A 17,265-nucleotide genomic window follows, 5' to 3' on the forward strand; every position below is an offset into this window, starting at 1 on the left:
TTACCAAAAAATACCCTGATTTCTTCCAAAATGTGTCTCTGCCACTGACACCAGGGACCTACAAACAGGCCGTTAATATGGCTGCAACTGGTCTGTATCCACCCAGTGGTACCAGTAGAAAGGATCCAGAAACAGAGACAAGCAGCAGACAGGCGCTCTTCTAATGAGTGATGGCTTACCTATAATAATGTGGCTGAATTCAACTGTATTTCTGAGGCATGTGTTACTATCATGGCTGTCTTTAAGGTCAGCAGGTCAGTGCACGGCTCCGGCTTAATGATGTTTGCTGTAGAATCGCCCACTATAAGAGGAATCTGGCTGGTTCCACAGCGAGGGAGGACCCAGAACCACAAGTAAACTAGCACGCTGAGAGCAGAATGTCTGATGATGATCTAGTGGCGCTGCTGTCAATACAACATGTTGATTTGACTAGAATTTTTATGAATACCAATTAAATACCAGAAAGCCGGATCATTTCAAAAGTTGATTTAATGACGCTGGAGCAGTTGGACAATTGGTTCTTTCCTAAAACAGCAATTTCAATAAATATTCAGACTTAAATTGGTTCAGTCTCTCTAGAGAAAGGGATTTTTTTCTTTTATTTCAGGCACATACTCGAGGATTTTAAATAGAAACAACCCCCTCCTTCACATAAATCACATCCAAAACTGCCTACCGCAGACACTGGAAATGCCAGCACTGAGTAATGCATCTGGGTTTGGTGTTTTTTAAATTATGATGCAGCAACAGTGATGTCGGCCACGCCATGCACCTGCGTGAGCTGTTTACAGTCCAGGGAAGCCATTAATTTCCTTGCTCCAGGCAACGAGGGGACGAAGTGTTCAGTCACAGACATGGAGGCAAGACTGCCGATATCACTGCGACAGGAAATGACAGCGGGAATCACTAGATCGTCACGCCATCAAGTCGTTAAATAAAAAATAAATAAAGCCTGCAAGCAAACCAAATCTACGCTCCTCACCCATAATTGATCTTCCGAGCGGTTACAAGGCCGAGTCCTTCCAGGTGGAATATCACTGCTTTCAGCACCTGTGGCAGCGGGTTAGTAAATGAGATCTCCACCGCCATCCTCTCGCCCACCACGACTTTTCCAAGCGGCTGCGTGAAAGAGGAACAAAGCAGGAAAATCCTCAGATCCGAGTTCATATGATGACATCTTTGACAGTGGTGGTTTGGTTTACTTTTATACTGAGGTCCGGGGTCCTGAGCCTGAAGCTGAACTGGGTGGCTAGGATCCGCTGGGTCTCATTGACTCGGCCTGACAGGGTCAGCATCAGAGCGGCCTGGTCCACCAGCTGGTCCTTGTAGTCTTTGTACTCCAGCGTCCACTCCAAAACCTTAACTGGGGAGAGCGTAAGAAGTGTTTTCATCGTTGCTGCTCGACAATTACAAAGGCTCTCCTTTTGTCATTTTAAAATATCACTTGCTTTAAAAAAAAAAAGAGTAGCTATTGTTGCATTCACCAAAACTGGTTCTTTCTTTCTTTCTTTCTTTCTTTTGGAACAAATGCTGACCCTGATGTTACTTTTCACTTTGACATCATTAGCATAACATCGAAATCGCAATTCCAACGCAGCATTCAGGCCCTCCCAGATGTCATTTTCACCTCAAAAGCAGCGGCGCTTTGCTGACACAGAATTGCCTTTGTGTTCAGTTTCTTAAAAATCCAGACCATCATTTAAGCTGTTTGGCTCGACTGCTCCTCAGACGTCCGCTGCGGCTAATCCTGCTCCTCTTTTTCTGCTTCAGAACCGTCATCCCTCATCACTCACGCTGTCAGTACTCTTCAGGTCTGAACTTACCCTCGTTGGGCTGGATGTTCACATCTGTCCTGTCCTGCCCTATGATGGCCTTGTGCACTCCAGTGTAGTACATGACTGACACCTGGCTGTGCAGGACGATGGTGCGGTGTTCTGCGCTGCTGTTCACCATGGTGATGGACAAGTCCACGTCCTGTCCCATTTTAGGACCTTTGCCGTCCATGGAAACCTTCAGAGAGACGTCCTCTGCAGCAGAAGAGGAATAAGCCGCAGCCTTTGAGCCGTATCTGCATGCTGTTTCCACGGCAATGCGCTCCTGCTCCGTACCTGAGCGACCAAACATGGTTGATTGAATGTTAAAGAGCATTAGTTTAAAGCCCTGAGTGAGTCAATGATACCTTCAGCGTGTTTGTACAGATGCGTGATGTCGCTGCGCTCGTCAGATCCGACAGCCTTTGTGCTGATGGAGTGGCCCACTGTCTTTTTCTCGCTGTAGATCTGATTGAAGGTTCCGTCTGCGTTCTTCTGCCAGTAAATTTTATCACTATTGACCTGGTGGAGCCGGAACCAGTTTGAGAAGAGATGAGGTTGATAACTTTAGATGCGTGTCAGATATCCCATCATTTGCACGTCAACACAGTGGATGAAGAGCAGTTGTTCGCTTCTGAAGGTCGACCAAAGTCAGGGATACAAATGAGCACGCTTGTAAAGAATGTGCCCTGTAAGAGTTTTGACTTTCCTGCTGTTTAGTGTGATCACATTTTTTATAATGTGGTACTTACATGCAGCCCCCAAATGCACTTCAACCTCATTTGTATTGCATCTATTTTAAGGGTCGTCTGTGGATGAGTTGCTGAGGCCCAGAGCCTGACACCCCGGGCCAGCAGCTACAAGCAACAGTGGCAGGAAAAGCTGCCTTTTAACAAAAAGGCTTCCTGCTGATGGCAGGTTTAGAAAAGGAGGAGGAGAAGAGGAGTTGGGGCAAGGGTGAGGACAGAAAGAGTCGAAGAAATACATCCATAATAGATGAAAATGTGTTTGGCCTGTTAAATTATTATTCTGAAGATGCAAATCTAAAACTGGGGGGTCACCGGGTGCAAAGGTCGACACACTTCTCTGAGAGAGAGAGAGAGAGAGAGATCAATAGAGAGAGAGAAAGAGAGAGAGAAAAAAAACAGAAGAGAGAGAGACAGACTACAGAAACCCGATCAATTATAGAGGTGCAAAAATTGTTTCACACACCTCTGCGAACACAAACGGAGTGTCGTGTTTGAGGTAGACGTAACCATTGCGAACAGCAGTCAGGGCGGTGGGACCGCAGCGAAAAGTGCCTTGGCTGGTCTCCTGCGGTGTGGCATCAACAGCCTGCCAGCCTCCGTTGCCCAGAGGCAGGTCTGGACGAGCCATCCAGCAGTCGTTCCACACATGGAAGTTCCTTCAAACACAATAAATGAATACACGAATCGAGGTCAGTCTGGTTCCTGTCGGCGCCGTGAAGATGGTGAGAGAACGTACCAGACCGAGTCCGTGTTGAGGTGATTTATAGGATCCAGATTCTCATCCAGGTACACGTCTGTTGTTAAGGAGACGTCCGTGTCATGAGCTGAGCTATAGTTGGTCACGGTGCGAGCGGGAATCCCCAAACATCTTAAAACTGAAATGGCGGAGTTAGATGAAAGCTTGAGGATCTCTACTGCCACAGAGGAGACTCCAACCTGTGGTGAAGACACCAGCAAAGGCCCAGCACTGTCCGTACTTAACCGGGGCGGCATTGTTTTTATGGTACTCCCGCAGGATTTCAATGCTTCCGCTCCACACGGTCGGACTGGTCCCAGCCGAGTAGTTTCCAGACCAGTTTCCCACCAGGACACCGTTGTCATCCACGGCGTTGATCTGGGCCACAGAAAGAGTCTCATTTCTCATTTAAACAATCTGCTTAATTCAACATTTGCACTAAAGAAACTGCTGCTGATGCCGATGGGAAGTTTGCGCTGCTGTTATCTCACTTCCGCTAACATGACCAGTTTGGCCCCTGGCTCACTGGTTTGTGAGGTAACGGGTCAAAAAGGTCCAACTATAACAAATAAACGTCACCGTCTCACATAAGGGAAAGGAATACGGGTGTAGGACTATGGCTGCAGCCGTCTCACCATGGCAGAGATGACCCGCACCACATTAACCGGATCTCCCCAGCCAGATGGAGGGGTTCCGCTCTTCTCCAGGATGAAGAGGCATATGGCAAGGATCCCATCGTCGAACTGAAACAGAGGAAAAGAACTGGGGGTCCTCTCACCACACAGAGAGCTCTGCGAGATCTCAGCACACGGTTGGTTACCTGCCCATAGTTCCACGTCCGCTGTCCAATTTGATCTTGGGTGCCGTAGTAAATTCTTCCAACATCATTCAGGACGTACTCCCGCCTCTCCTCTTCTGAATCCATGAACACTGTGTCTTCTGCAAATATAGTCACCACAACAGAGGTAAAGGTGGAAATAATGCTAGTAAAACTACCAAATCCATTTACTAACATTTATTTTAGATGCTTCAGAACATTCAAGTTGCCTTAAAACACATGGAAAAGTAAAGGAATTCAAGCTAACCCGACATTGAGAAAGGAGGTAAAGCTTCAGCTGTAGGGGTAGAGCGGTAAAACAAACAAACAAACCCAAACTTCTTCCTAAAATAAAAATAAATCCAAATGCGCAATGTGGTTGTTACCTTCGCACCAGGGATTGAACAATATGTACACGTCATTCGCAGGATCGTGTGTGGAAACAGCATGGCCGCCCACGCAGGTGGTTTCCACCGTGAGCTGATATCGGCCGATGGCGGTCGTGGCCGGAGAGTTCACCGACAGCTGAATCCGGTTGCCTTCCTGCTTCACCGCGGCAGCCTCCCATCGCCCGCCCACCAGGCTCTCCACCAAAGGGACGTCGACCTGGGTCCCCTTTGCCACGGTTGGCAGCGGCCCTGAGGATTATACGCAGCACGACACACGTCACTGGCAACCAGCTATTGTGATCGGTTCTCGTCGTGCCAGTTTCCTTTTCACCAGTGTTACGCTCTCCTCCGTCAGCGCCACACCTGCATTCCTTTGGTGTGTGTCGCGTGTGATCGACCAAATGGGAGTTAAAAAGTTATACTCAGTGCTGATTTACACACAGGAACAAGGCATGTTCCCAGAGGCTTGAACCTTTAAGTTGACATATAATCAGACACCCCCCCGCACATCCCAAAGTTCCTCAGACGGGTCCAGGTCTGGACTCTGGCCGGTCTACGTGTGAAATCCTGCCCCCGATGGCTCTGGCACTTTATCTGCCTCTCTTGATACCCTGATGCACCCATCACTCTGGAACAGGGTAAATCTGGACTTATCAGACCACAGAACCTTCTTCCATTGCTCCAGAGTCCAAACTTTATATTCCCTAGCAAACGGAAGGCCTTTTTTTCCTCATTAACCTCCCTGATTAGTGTTTTTTGAAGGCAACACAGCTGTTTAGTCCCAATCCCTTGAGTTCCCATCACATCGTACGTATGGAAATGCTCGTACTTTCACTGTTCTCCTAAACATCTCAGTGATCGCTGATCACCATCATTTACATTTTTTTCCTACCGCATTACTTCCTCGAAGGCGGTGGTTCCCCACTATCCTTCCGGTTTTTACCAATGGATTGGGCAGTTCTTGACCCAACTGTAGTAGTTTCTGCATCTCCCTCAATGTTTTCAACCCTCTCTACCATCTTTTATGTTCAACGAGAAGCTGCTCGATGCATCAGTTGGGTTCAAATAACTTGTTGCCAGTTGAAAGATCACCGCAGGTGTTTTTTTTTCCTCTGGCCAGGCAGCGTATATACCGGAAATTTAGGCCAGGAAGCAAAAGGTTCAGGTAAAGACTGACCCGGTGTGACATTGAGCCCAGGTGCAGCACAACAGGACAATCAGCCCGTGGAGATCTGAGTGGCTCCCACGAGGTGCAAAATGCCCCCCTTCCTCAGACCACCACACACCAAGCTCTGTCTTTGACGCGAGTCATCTGCGATGACATTTGTCGGCCTCGTCCGCAGGGCTGTGATGTGTTTCGATCGAGCGTCGTCCAGCGCCGCATTTGTTTCTACAAGAATGAGCGTCTGGAAGGCAGCTGATACGACAGATGATGTTTCTTTTTGTTTTTTAATCACCGCCTGTCAGCACGCGCCGTCATGTGATTGTTTTTGTCACTTCTGGATGAAATGGGGGGAGAAAAATCATTCTTTTGAATAATAAGAGTTAAAACCTGAAAATAATGAAGCTTAAACTTGTCAAAAGAACGGCCTCTCTGTCAGAGAGGCATTATTGGTATTCTCTTCAACCTTGGCCTGTAATGTTGCACAGCTATACAGTAATTGTTGGATCTATATTCGTCTGTGGAAATCAAAGAAAGAGCCAGCTGAGGGAGAAATGGATGCTGGGTAAATGTTAGGCAGGGGCAGGATCAAGGATGGTGTGCAGTGGCAGCACTGGTAGTGATTTGTCATTAAACTGGATTTCTGTTTAGAGGGGGACCGAGGACTTGGCATCTGTATCACCCTCGCCTCCAGAGCAACTGTTGCCATAGCAATGGTGTCCAAAATCCTCTCGCATGTGTACCAGTCTATCCCCCACACATGAACGCCCTTACATTGATATGCTCCACACAGGGGGAGGGGGGCTCGAATTTTCAGCCGCGGTCATTTGCATAAAAGCAAAACTTAATGTCGGTGCACCGTCTCCCTCTGCAGTCCCGGATCTTGTGTCTCCTCGCTGGGACTTTCCAGGAGGGCAAAATTACCACGTGCAGGGTTTATTTACAGAGCTGCTCTGGATCGAAAGCATCCGTTTTCACACATGGCCTGCTCGGATTAGCAGGTCACTATGAGAAGAATTTCAGTAAACTTTCTAAATGAATATTTGAGATCTCTGTTTGGAACAATAAAACGTGACCTTAAGCTCCTGGAAGGGCCCTAGAACTGTAGAACGGATGTTTCCTATTAGGAATCTTTGCTTTGGGTTAGATATCAATATAAAGGAAGCTGGAGGAGCCAGATGTTGACATGTTTGAGCCCATTTCTTGCACGATTTGAGCATGCTGATGGGGTTAGTCTATAGAACGATGCAGACTGATGATTTTGCTTTGTTAGTTTGGGGGTTTAGCGTTGAATTTGTTTTCATTTTTTCACAGACCAGGAGCCTCCTGGTGGACTTACAACTCAATTCTCCATGAGGAAAATGAGCTTCAGTGTTATGTGGAATTTGCATATTCACACCACCTCTTCTGATTGTTCTTTTTCGTTTGTCCGCCCTTGTTTGCCATCTGCCCAACTGCAAGCAGAGCTCAGCTGTCAGTCCAGACTGTTGACTGGTTTTGGGACGACTACAGATCAAATGAACCGGAAAAATCTCCCCGAAAAACAGAAAATGTGTTTTTCCAAGGTGGCGTTAAGGTATAGTTTGAAATGAATAGTAAGGCTGAGGCTTGGCCCTTTTCCTGCAGCCTGCCACTAGAGGGCGGTTTTAGCTTGACACTGACCTGTTTTTAGTATGAGATGGAGTTTGTCGTTTTTGGGGTCAAAGGGTCGCGACAGGCTTATGCCCATCTGGAAGTTCTGCCCTCTACGAATAATAAAAGCATCAGTGTGGTAGAGGTCGGTGTGGTGCTTGGTCCGGTTCACGCCCTGCGCGCTCTTCATCAGATCTATGGATCGCACTCGGAGGAGGAGATCTGTGGGAAAATGACAGTGAGGTCGTGTGTTGCCAGCATTTACTATGATACCGACTGCACCTGTGACCTCTCACCCTCCAGCTCGCTCCCGCCAGTCTCCGGCTTCTCCGGCTTCTCCGGCTTCTCTGGCTTCTCCGGCTTCTCCGGCTTCTCCGGCGTCGGTTCTCCCTCGTCATCATCGTCATCAATTGCCGTAACCAAGGCATCTTTGCTGTCATCATCGGGTTTGGGGTGGCAACACGGGCAGATTTTGCGCAGCCACTGTCGACACGCCGACTCGCTCTCCTCGCTCTCCTCGGGCTCTGTCGCTTCCACCCCCGTGCCGTCCACAACTCCCAGAGTGATGGACGGGAAGCGTCCCAATGTGGATCCATCTCTGAGCGCCTCCCCGTGCATCCTGTGACGAGGCAGCAGTTTGGACGCTGATGGTGTTAACGTGAATCTGCTTACTTCAGGAGTGCAGGAAATTGGATGTCTGTCACATCGCCGCTGCTGCACAGGGCGAACCTGAGTCCATATTGTTACCTACAGGCGAATGTCACCTTCGGGAGCAGCTGGTGAAACACGTGCCATGTTGCATTAAAATACCTTTAATACGCCAAAGGAAGTGTAAGACAGAGGAGCACGATTCCTGTCCCAGCTGCTGTCGCCATAAGTGACGTTTGAACAGCATTACATTCCTATGCTTCACCTGTTATAAATGTGTTATTAACACTATGTTAATCACGAGGAAAGTCTAATAGCGTAGCTGCAGGCAATCCTTCGTTTAACAGAACAAGAATCACTGACAACAGACAGGATGTTAATTAAGATCCAGCAGAGTAACAGAAGAAGACATGAGGAGGAGGAAGAGGTTGGAGGGCAGCTCATGGAGGAGATGGAGGGTACAAATGTTAAACAGATGTATTTCAAATGGTCTCAGACTGCTTTGACCTTTCAGCGCGTCACATTACAACATTCCAGGCGGAGAGAACGATCTACTTTTGAAGATCTCCGAGATAGGGACCATTTCCAGGGTTCAAGCAGTCGGCGAAGTTAAGAGGCCAGGGGCGACCACTCTTCCACCTGACACCCTGAATCTGTCCGAGCCTCCGCCCAGAACCAATAAAGAGAAGAGAATCAGCCCTGCCAGTTAATGCAGTCGCATCGAGTCGACTTCGGTTGATGGGAAAGGGAAAGCAATTTTTTCTCCCATCTCCTCGGCCTGATTCGCAGGGCTGGTTTTTTTGCTTTTTTTTAAAGGTTTTAAGGAGTTGAGCTGAAGATCTAATCATGCAGTAAAGCAAATGTTGTTTCTCAAATATTATAGCTCTGTTTTCTGCCACCTTGCAGCCAGGATTAGAGGCACATGTCCTCAGAACAAAAGACACGTGCAAAACTTGCCAGGTGAGTGGCCTGAGCTCCTCACACTCACGTCTTCACATGCTTTCACAGCTCCGGACAATAGACCTACCTTCAAGCTCAGGAGTGTGTATTGTTACTCATTAAGAAGGGTTTAATAACACTTTATTGGTGTCTTACTGGTGTCTGGCCAGGTTTACATTTGTTTATTTGGAACTGACGAAAAACAGAAATGAGATCATCGGGTGTTGAACGGATCGCCCACTTTTGGAATTATTACTGCATCACCAGCCCCTTTAGAACACTTTAATGCGCCAATTTTCAGCTGACTCAAAAATATGACAGCCTCGCAGGCCCTGAACACATCACGTGTGGAGGAAGCCACAGATGTAGAGGGTGGCCATGGATAGAATTCAACAAACTCTGGAAATCATGAGGTTGGGACATTTTAAAATCATTTCACACAATTTACCAGTTCCTGATTGAACCAGGTCCTAAACTCTTTTTAACTAGCATAAATTCCATTCCTTCACAGAGGAAATGATCCACTTTGGCTGCCTTTTTCATTCAGTTCAAAGGTTTCTGGTCATCATTTCCAAAACGTGGGAGCAAATGGACCGAAATGCAGCCTCTTCATTCCCCTCGTTAGCCACACAATGATGAGGGGAGAAGCCGCAGGGACCATGAAGGTGCTGTCAGGAAACCTTCCAAATGCTTTGGAGCCGCTGAGAACGGAGGAGTGCGAGTAGAAAAGGGAGGATATTCCCACGCGGTTACAGAACAATCCCGCAAAAAAGTTCATTAGAAGCTGAAAGTCGCCACGTTGACCACAGCTGGGTTGGTTTTCTTTCGAGTGAGAAATGCCAAATTGACTGTGATGTGACAGAGGCAAAATTACAGAAGCCTCATAAATGCTTCTATAAATAACGAAAATGACAGTCACACAGTAGCGAGGCGCCACAATCAGCCTTTTTCTGCTTTTGAAAGACAAAATTCATAGAAGGCTCAGAGGAGGACACAGGTGAACCACCACATGGATGTGAACTGCAGATCTAGAGATGCCTGAGCGCCCAGTTGTGGTCAAATGTTACACAAAACACATTGGAGTGTGCGACGGGTTGCAGATGGCCAACAGGTGATTAGGGACACACACTCCGTGTCCGTGGCTACCCGAGCGTTCAGAGCCGAGCCGGCAAAAGCCTCCCAGCAGCACAGTTAGATCCTTCTGGTCCCGTGTGGATATTTGACCACTTTCATCCTAAAACCAAGCAACGGTTCCATCCCCAGTATCTTGAATGGGTTTTGTGTAGAACCACCAGGGAACCCACAGTGGTAAAATTAGAACTCAACTACCAGAACCTTTTCTGGGGGCTTCAGGAACCAAATAACAGACTATAAAATTCAATTCCAATGTTCCTCCAGTCAATTGCAAAACATCCAATGAGAAAAACACAATCTCCAGCAATTGGAAAGTATGAAAAGTGACTGTGGGAACATCCCAATCCAAAAGAACCCCCCCCCCCCCAACAAGTGCGTGTCACACTTTAATGTTGCATCTGTTACACCTCTGTGCTGTTGCTTCAGGGGCCAATTAGTTGTAACCGCGGCAAGGAAAACCACTCTGATGATCCGCTGTCAGGTTGAACCATTTCCACACTTTAGTTTCCCACAAACACTGAGTGCGCTTCCACCCCGAGCCAAGTGAAACGTCTGTCTGAACGCGTTATTACTTCAGTTGATGACATCACTTTCCCTACAGGTGAACCACTCTCTGCAAAAGCCTTCCCTGGCACCTCCTTTAGTCAAGCATGGCCATTTTAAAAACTCCCTGAGTTTACCTGAATAGAGTGACCATAAAACAAATGGTTTTAAACTCACCCGGTTCACTGAGGAAGAAGTGCAACAGTATGGAGATTTTCGATCCACCCTGCCTTTGTTTTACAGGCTGCATCCTTTAAATACTTTGGCTCACACAGACAGGACACACCTTCCTGCTAGAGGGATCGGATCTGAGCACAGCAGCCAGTTTCACATTGAGCAAGAGAAGCGCATTTTTTCCCGTATGACTGGGATGGTGCTGCTGTGCTCCTTCATTCACTCATCTGCAGGCTTCCAATTAGAGCTAAATTATTGAATTCAAAACTATGCAAGATGACAACAAACCAAGAGGGGAAAACACTGTTAATATTTGTTAGTTATTTGAGATGACTAAATGTTTGGAGGGATGCTTGAATCATTAGCTGTCCACAATTCAACCTGATAGCACATTAGCATGAACTAGCATCGCCTCAACTCAAGCAGCCAATTTGTTCGTAAAACCAATTAACTATGAGCCCATAACAAATTAAACATGTTTTACAGTGCTGTTTCATAAAAACAGAGAAACAAAAGCCTATGGGTGAGACTTTTGTGACTTGTGCTTTTAATAACAAAACACAAGAAGCCTTTAAGTTGGCAGTGACACAATGTGTGCTGTTTTATTACCAGATCTGTGACCTTCTGTGTAACACTGTAATCGTCTAATATGAAATGCACAACACGTTAAAACCGCAGATTTATATGAGGCTCTGAAGCTTTTGGCTTGCCTCGCGAAGCTCAAGTGAAAGCAGCGATGCTACGTGTCAGTCCAGTCCGGGCTGTTGCCAGTGCTCAGACATGCATTTGTTGTCACAGAGACAATTAAAGAGGTGTGACAGTGGCTCGCACACATGCATCCAGATGTTTCGGTGTTGGAGGAAATGGAAAGAAATGCGGCTCCGGGGCTCCTGAATGTGAAAGACCGTCGAACCGTGGCGGGGTGACGGGTCCAGTTCAGAGCAGGAGGTGAGTGACGGAAGGGAGCAGCTCGGCCAGCTCGGCCTCGATGTTATCCGTCTGAGTGACGGGGTTGCCACGGAGATCAAGATGCTTCAGCTTGGGGCAGGAGGCCAGTGGCTGAAGATCTGCCAGGGTGGAGATTTCTGGACGTCTGAGTTAAAGAGTAACCGCACACCCAATATACGTGGGTTGGCTGTCAAACATGCGTTTAATTCACGTCAATTCTTGCCCGCTGCATTTGTTACTTTTTCGGATCACCTTAACAAAAAAAAAGGGTCTGAAGAAAAATAGTTATTAGAGAGAAAAATCAAAATAACAGGCCCAGACAGTTGCTGGTGAAGTAAATCCGTCAGCAAACGAAAGCAGTACAAAGTGGAGCAATCTAACGAGATTTATTAATTACTAATAACTATGAAATGAAGAGGCGCCCAATCTTCTAGATGTATAGATTAAGGATGCAAACATTTCAGTTCACACATGCAAGGATACTGTTATTCCTCAGGAGGACTTCCTCTAGTTTAGGAAGTTGATACACCCCTTCCAGCTTTTCTATTTTGTTGTTATCAGCCTCCAACACCTGCAGGGGTGAAGAAGACTTTGAATTATTTTATACAAAATGACCCAATTGAGGTTTTCCTCCTGCAAGGGTCTCGCAGGACAGCCAATTCTGACATCCGACCTCAAGGCACTGCAACATGGCAAACTGAGGAGGGAGCTGCTCCAGCTGATTGGACGACAGGCTGATGTGGGTCACCAGTAACAGTTGGTCCAGGTGGCACAAGGTGGTCAGGTTCTGAAAGAAAACGCGGCTTTAAGATTTAGGATTTTGGAAAAAAATAAAAAGGACACAATTTCATCATGCACAAGCTCCAGCCCGACCTTGTCAGCAATGCTGAAGACGCGCACTTCGGCATACTCCATTTTCAGGATGGTGTTTTCGATCATAAACTTGCTGCACAGGTCGCTATAATATGCGGAACGCATGGGATCGACCTCCTGAAAGAGACGGTAAAAGCGGTGAGTGCGGGGCCTCCTGCGCTGCACAATCCACACCGCTCTTCACTTACTTTCAGAGTTTGAAAATGAGCCAGCGTCTCTTTTTCATATCCTAAAGGATCTAGCGCCCTCATCAGGAGTATCACGGTCAGTAAACACCCTGGCAAGGAAAGAGCCGCAAACTACTGCGTAATCTGACGGGACCAGGGCACGCACACAAACACACACACACACACACACACACACACACACACACACACACACACACACACACACACACACACACACACACACACACACACATTAAGCTTACATTTGTTGAGCGGCTCCAGCTCTTGCAGCTGGTTGCATGAATCCAGCTCCGACTGTAACACGGAGGTCTTCTCCACCGACAGTTCGCTCCTGCAGGGACGGAGGGAGACGAACACTCGGCGCCTGCTCCTTAAAAAATGCCCTCAATTAAGTGCTCCCAATCAATCGGGACGGTACCTGAAGAGCTCCTGATCCGTCGCGGAGTCTCGACACCAGCTCTCGCATCGACCTGTGGGAGGATGTTGACAGCGTGAGCGGCGTCGGCGGGAAAATCGGTGCAGGGAGAGTTAAGGAGCGGGCGATCCACCTCACCTGTGTAGAGAGCGCAGTCTCTGTGGGTGTGTTTCTCGGTCCAGTGCACCGTCAGATTATGCTCATTTACAATGTCACTTATGGTTCCTGGAGGGAGGTCACAGATCTGAGCCGGGGTCAAGGATTTGGACAACGCAGCCCACAAGTAAAACATTAAGAGTGTTGTTCCTGAGTGGTAAAAGAAGCGTCTGTCAAGCATCAGATTAAGAAGCTCAGACTGGTCAATAAAAACAGCTTCCTTAACGACAAAATGAAAAGGATACCCAGACAGGGCTGTGTTTGAAACGTGGGTGGACGCTTCGCCACTCGACTCTCTGTAGCTGCCCGTCGAGTACCAGCAGCAGGCCGACAGTCTGTGCCTGTGCGGTTAGAGCAGAGACGACACTGAGCTACACAGGGCCGCAACACCCGGGTCACAGGTCATTATAACACCACAGAAGGGGGCGTGGACAGTATTTGAGCACCTCAGACCCTTGTGGGAGGAGAAACATCTAGGTGAAAATGATCATGTCCTGCATGTAAAATCAGCTCCACGGGGTAGGAGGTTTTTCAAAGTGACCACACCATGACCTTGTTTATAGTGCCACCAGCTGGCAGGCGTGTGTCGTACTCTGTAGGGGGACCCTGCAGGCTCCTGTTGACACCCTGCAAATTGCACTGCGACAAACAAACCAACCCCAAAATGGTTTGGAATACTAAGAAGCTGCACGAGTGCGACAGGACTCCCAGGCAGTCATGTTAATGCTGCCTTTAGGGTGTGGAAGTGTGAGACATAAGGGGCCTGGATGGGTTGGTTCAGGGGGCCGACGCGATCAAGAAAACCACATTGAAACTCTTTAGTACACGCAAACTTGTGAGGCAAAGAAAAGCTCCTTACATTTACAGGCCGAGAGAAGGCCACAGCCACCCTTTCCTCCTCTCGACTGACAAAAACACAGCTTATGATCTCCTCACGCTCCGCTGTCAGAGAGACATTTCTGTTATCATACCTGCATTAAGTGCAAATACAAGTAAAGGTGTGCATAGAGAAGATAAAATAATCACTAGTTATACCTCTGCCTAGCAACCAGCGATAGTAGAACCAAGCACTTTGGTCGTTGGGGTCCGTGAAGAAAGCATTCCGCACAAGCTCATATTCTTGGGGAAAAAAGGGAAGGAGTTAGATCAAGTGTTGAAGAGCGAGAGAATTGTGTTCAATGACTGTCATAAATACACTATTGCAAGACCGCCCCCCGTCGGCCATCTGTAGTTACTGCTGCCTACACTGACCAAAGCCTGGCTTTTTTTTTTTAACCTTTGAGGAGCTGCTCTTCACACACACGGTGAGAATGTGATTGTGGAGAAGGTGGCGGGGAGGACCGGGGAGGCTCTCCTGATGGCGAAGGGGGATCCGGAGACTCCGGGTGGAGCAGCGGCAATAACGTGCTGCGATAGTGCCAGCTGGAGTAATTAGAAAAGTTGGAGCCAATTAGACGGTCGGTAAACGCCAACTCTTGATCGACAGGCACGCCGGACATCTTCACAACCATACGGCGGTAATCCCAGCAATGGACTGTTAGGGATGAGACAGAGAGCAGTGAGGTAACATGGCTGAAGCCTCGTCAGCTGTGATAGTTCCCATAGTCGTTACTCACAGTTACGGTCATCTAGGCTGAGGCAGCGGTCACACAGGCTCAGCTCTCTGGCCCAGTCTGGTCGGGGTAAGCGGGTGGAGACCCAACAACGGTGGTGCCAACTGCCGTAAGACTTTGGGTTCATCTTCAGACACGACTCCAGGAACGACAACTCGGCCTCATAAACCTTCTGCATCTCATCCTCGTTCCTGGAGGAGGCAGAGACGAGATGCATAAAGTTCATACTGGATCCCAACATAAACTCCCTTTTAAAAAAATAGGGAAAAATGCTAATGACTAACTTCACAGTTTCCATATGCATAAGGATCTCTCTTCTGTAGTTCCAGAGGGTTGCAAAGTCAGGATTAGATGACAGCAGCTGCTGGGTCAGCTGAAGAGCGTCATCATCCAATACCCCCTCCTTCCTCTGGCAAACAGGACATAATTAGTGCCATACATCAACTGTCTGCCTGTCAAATTCAACTTCAATGGAAGTGGCGCCCCCTCCGTTGTGACATGTTGAAAACATCACAAATGGGATCTCATTGTCATGCCAGGAATTTTGGAGGCCATCAGGACTGTTAAGGTTAAATTTTTCTCATCGTAGAATAAAACTCTTCCACCGGTGCTCTATTGTAAAGCCCGAACAGGCAGTTTTGTGGCACCCAAGGAGATGGTTTTAGTGCACCTGACCTCAGCAGCGATGGCGCCTTGGCCTTGCTTATGTAGCCCAACAATCCAGCTGCATTGAAATCCAGAAAATGTTTTTATGTTTAGCCATCAGGAGGTAGCAACAGTGAGAAAATGACATGGAAGCCACATTTTTATGCAGATTTTGGCTTTTAGAGGGCATGGCACTAAACCTCTCTTAAATAATAATAATTTTAAAAAAATCAGTGTAACTTTATTTAAAAAATATGCCAAAGTGTTGTACAAGAAGCAAAACATTAATAATGGCCAATAAAAGGATTTTTGAGTTTGAATGCTGTTTTCAATAAACTGCCTCCTAAAGACGTTTTGCGTCTTGCTCTCATTTCTTCTTTTGGCATTTTAAAGCTCTGCTTATTCTTATTCTTAAGATGCAAAATACAAAAGCAATTTTTACCTACTGGCTTCTGGATTACTTAAGGTTTGTTTAGGGGGTTTGATTTGTGGATCCTTGTATTTTAAACTAGGGGAACATCATTTGCATTGCTAGATTCTTTCAGCGAGCCTATTTGTAATATACCTTGGAAAAACAGGCATCTCTGGCGGTGATGTAGAGTTTTAGTTTCTTCTCTCGCTCTTTTCTTTTCTCCTCTTCTTGCTGGGCTGTAGATTTTACTTTCACTCGACCATGCTGTCACAACACAGGTCAAGAGGAACAGACAGCAGATATACTATAGAATGAGCAGTGTGACAAGATAGAAAAAACTGCCTTCATCTTAAAACAAAGGTATAATTGACGAAATTCTCACCATTTTGTCTGGCTTTAAAGAAATCTTCCGATTGCCCCAACGTATCTATAAAATGGGAAAAAGATGCTGAAGGTAAGGCCTTATTGGCTTTCCCATGTCACAAACGCTAACGTCTAACAAATGCACATACAGGTTATTCCCCTCAGTTTGTATACATATATGTACATATATGTATATATACATCTGCCTGTAGAGAGAATACATACAGCACAAGAAACCATCATTCTAATTGCTAAATAGCCTCACTGTTATTCGAACAATCGGGCTCATTTAGTCAACAGCAAAGTTCGATATGGAATCCATTCTCTTTGCAAATTAAACTGTGACAACGTAAACCACTTACCTGCAATTTCCGGTTAATTTTTTTATAAATTGTATGATTTTTCAGAATCCAGTTTGTTTTGTCACGTCAGGATTGGTAATGACTACAACTCCACTTCCGTCTTTATGAAATGACGTCACGCCGAACAAGACCGCCCATTTCCTGCACGTTGTTATTGACAGCCAAGTGTGTTTATTCTGCCCTCTAGTGGCCAAAAACTTAACAGCAAAACCGAACAACAGCGGCTTTTTTATTGAATGTTTATTATACTTCCAAAATTCACATTATCAACAGTAAAAAGGACAGATTCATTAAGACTCCCTGTTCTTCTGCAGTTTCTTCCCTGAACCTTAAATGTCATCTCTGTCATTTCTACAATATGAACAGTTTAACTATTTGCACAATATCCAGCAGGTCCTGAGAGATGTGTGTGCAAGTGAGGCTCTTGCGCTTTTTTTCTTTTCTAATTTCAAACCCAATGTTAAACTTTTATGTATGCGACCAGTGGTTGAAACAATTACAGGGATAAACTCCTGTCCTTACTTCAACTGTGGCATGCACAGGTAAAACAAGATGT

At 46.8% G+C, this 17,265-nt stretch overlaps 2 protein-coding genes across 2 annotated transcripts; both read right to left on the minus strand.

The window, feature by feature from the left end:
* Positions 1 to 471: 471 nt before the first annotated feature.
* LOC101075988 (protein-glutamine gamma-glutamyltransferase K-like) lies at positions 472 to 10,834 on the minus strand. The gene is made up of 14 exons (XM_029828642.1): positions 10,738 to 10,834; positions 7,593 to 7,915; positions 7,327 to 7,518; positions 4,500 to 4,751; positions 4,117 to 4,235; positions 3,932 to 4,039; positions 3,497 to 3,674; positions 3,297 to 3,435; positions 3,024 to 3,216; positions 2,180 to 2,333; positions 1,824 to 2,108; positions 1,203 to 1,363; positions 983 to 1,119; positions 472 to 878 (listed from the first exon to the last, which is right to left on the minus strand). The coding sequence occupies exons 2-14, from the start codon at positions 7,912 to 7,914 to the stop codon at positions 734 to 736; spliced, it is 2,385 nt and encodes a 794-aa protein (XP_029684502.1). The 5' UTR covers position 7,915; positions 10,738 to 10,834; the 3' UTR covers positions 472 to 733.
* Positions 10,835 to 11,304: 470 nt separating this feature from the next.
* Positions 11,305 to 16,826, minus strand: rabggta (Rab geranylgeranyltransferase subunit alpha). The gene is made up of 17 exons (XM_011614562.2): positions 16,710 to 16,826; positions 16,367 to 16,411; positions 16,138 to 16,248; positions 15,212 to 15,336; positions 14,931 to 15,118; positions 14,591 to 14,848; positions 14,350 to 14,433; positions 14,174 to 14,256; positions 13,560 to 13,655; positions 13,297 to 13,402; positions 13,162 to 13,213; positions 12,986 to 13,074; positions 12,744 to 12,832; positions 12,556 to 12,672; positions 12,356 to 12,469; positions 12,166 to 12,253; positions 11,305 to 11,819 (listed from the first exon to the last, which is right to left on the minus strand). Exons 2-17 carry the CDS (start codon positions 16,367 to 16,369, stop codon positions 11,671 to 11,673), a joined length of 1,752 nt encoding a protein of 583 aa, XP_011612864.2. The 5' UTR covers positions 16,370 to 16,411; positions 16,710 to 16,826; the 3' UTR covers positions 11,305 to 11,670.
* Between the last annotated feature and the right edge of the window lie 439 nt (positions 16,827 to 17,265).

Source organism: Takifugu rubripes, chromosome 20 (assembly GCF_901000725.2).
Source record: "Takifugu rubripes chromosome 20, fTakRub1.2, whole genome shotgun sequence".
In the NCBI taxonomy this organism is placed as follows: Eukaryota; Metazoa; Chordata; class Actinopteri; order Tetraodontiformes; family Tetraodontidae; genus Takifugu; species Takifugu rubripes.

Bases quoted from the DNA above. Each gene is read 5' to 3' on its own strand.
- rabggta (XM_011614562.2), bottom strand. The intron at 15,119-15,211 runs GTTAGTCATTAG...TGCCTCCTCCAG, and splicing joins ATGCATATGGAAACTGTGAA to GAACGAGGATGAGATGCAGA. The intron at 12,470-12,555 runs GTCGGGCTGGAG...GTTTTCTTTCAG, and splicing joins TCTTCAGCATTGCTGACAAG to AACCTGACCACCTTGTGCCA.
- LOC101075988 (XM_029828642.1), bottom strand. From the start codon at position 7,914: ATGCACGGGGAGGCGCTCAGAGATGGATCCACATTGGGACGCTTCCCG. The intron at 4,752-7,326 runs GTCAGTGTCAAG...TATAATCCTCAG, and splicing joins CCATCTCATACTAAAAACAG to GGCCGCTGCCAACCGTGGCA. The intron at 4,236-4,499 runs GTAACAACCACA...CTATATTTGCAG, and splicing joins GTTCAATCCCTGGTGCGAAG to AAGACACAGTGTTCATGGAT.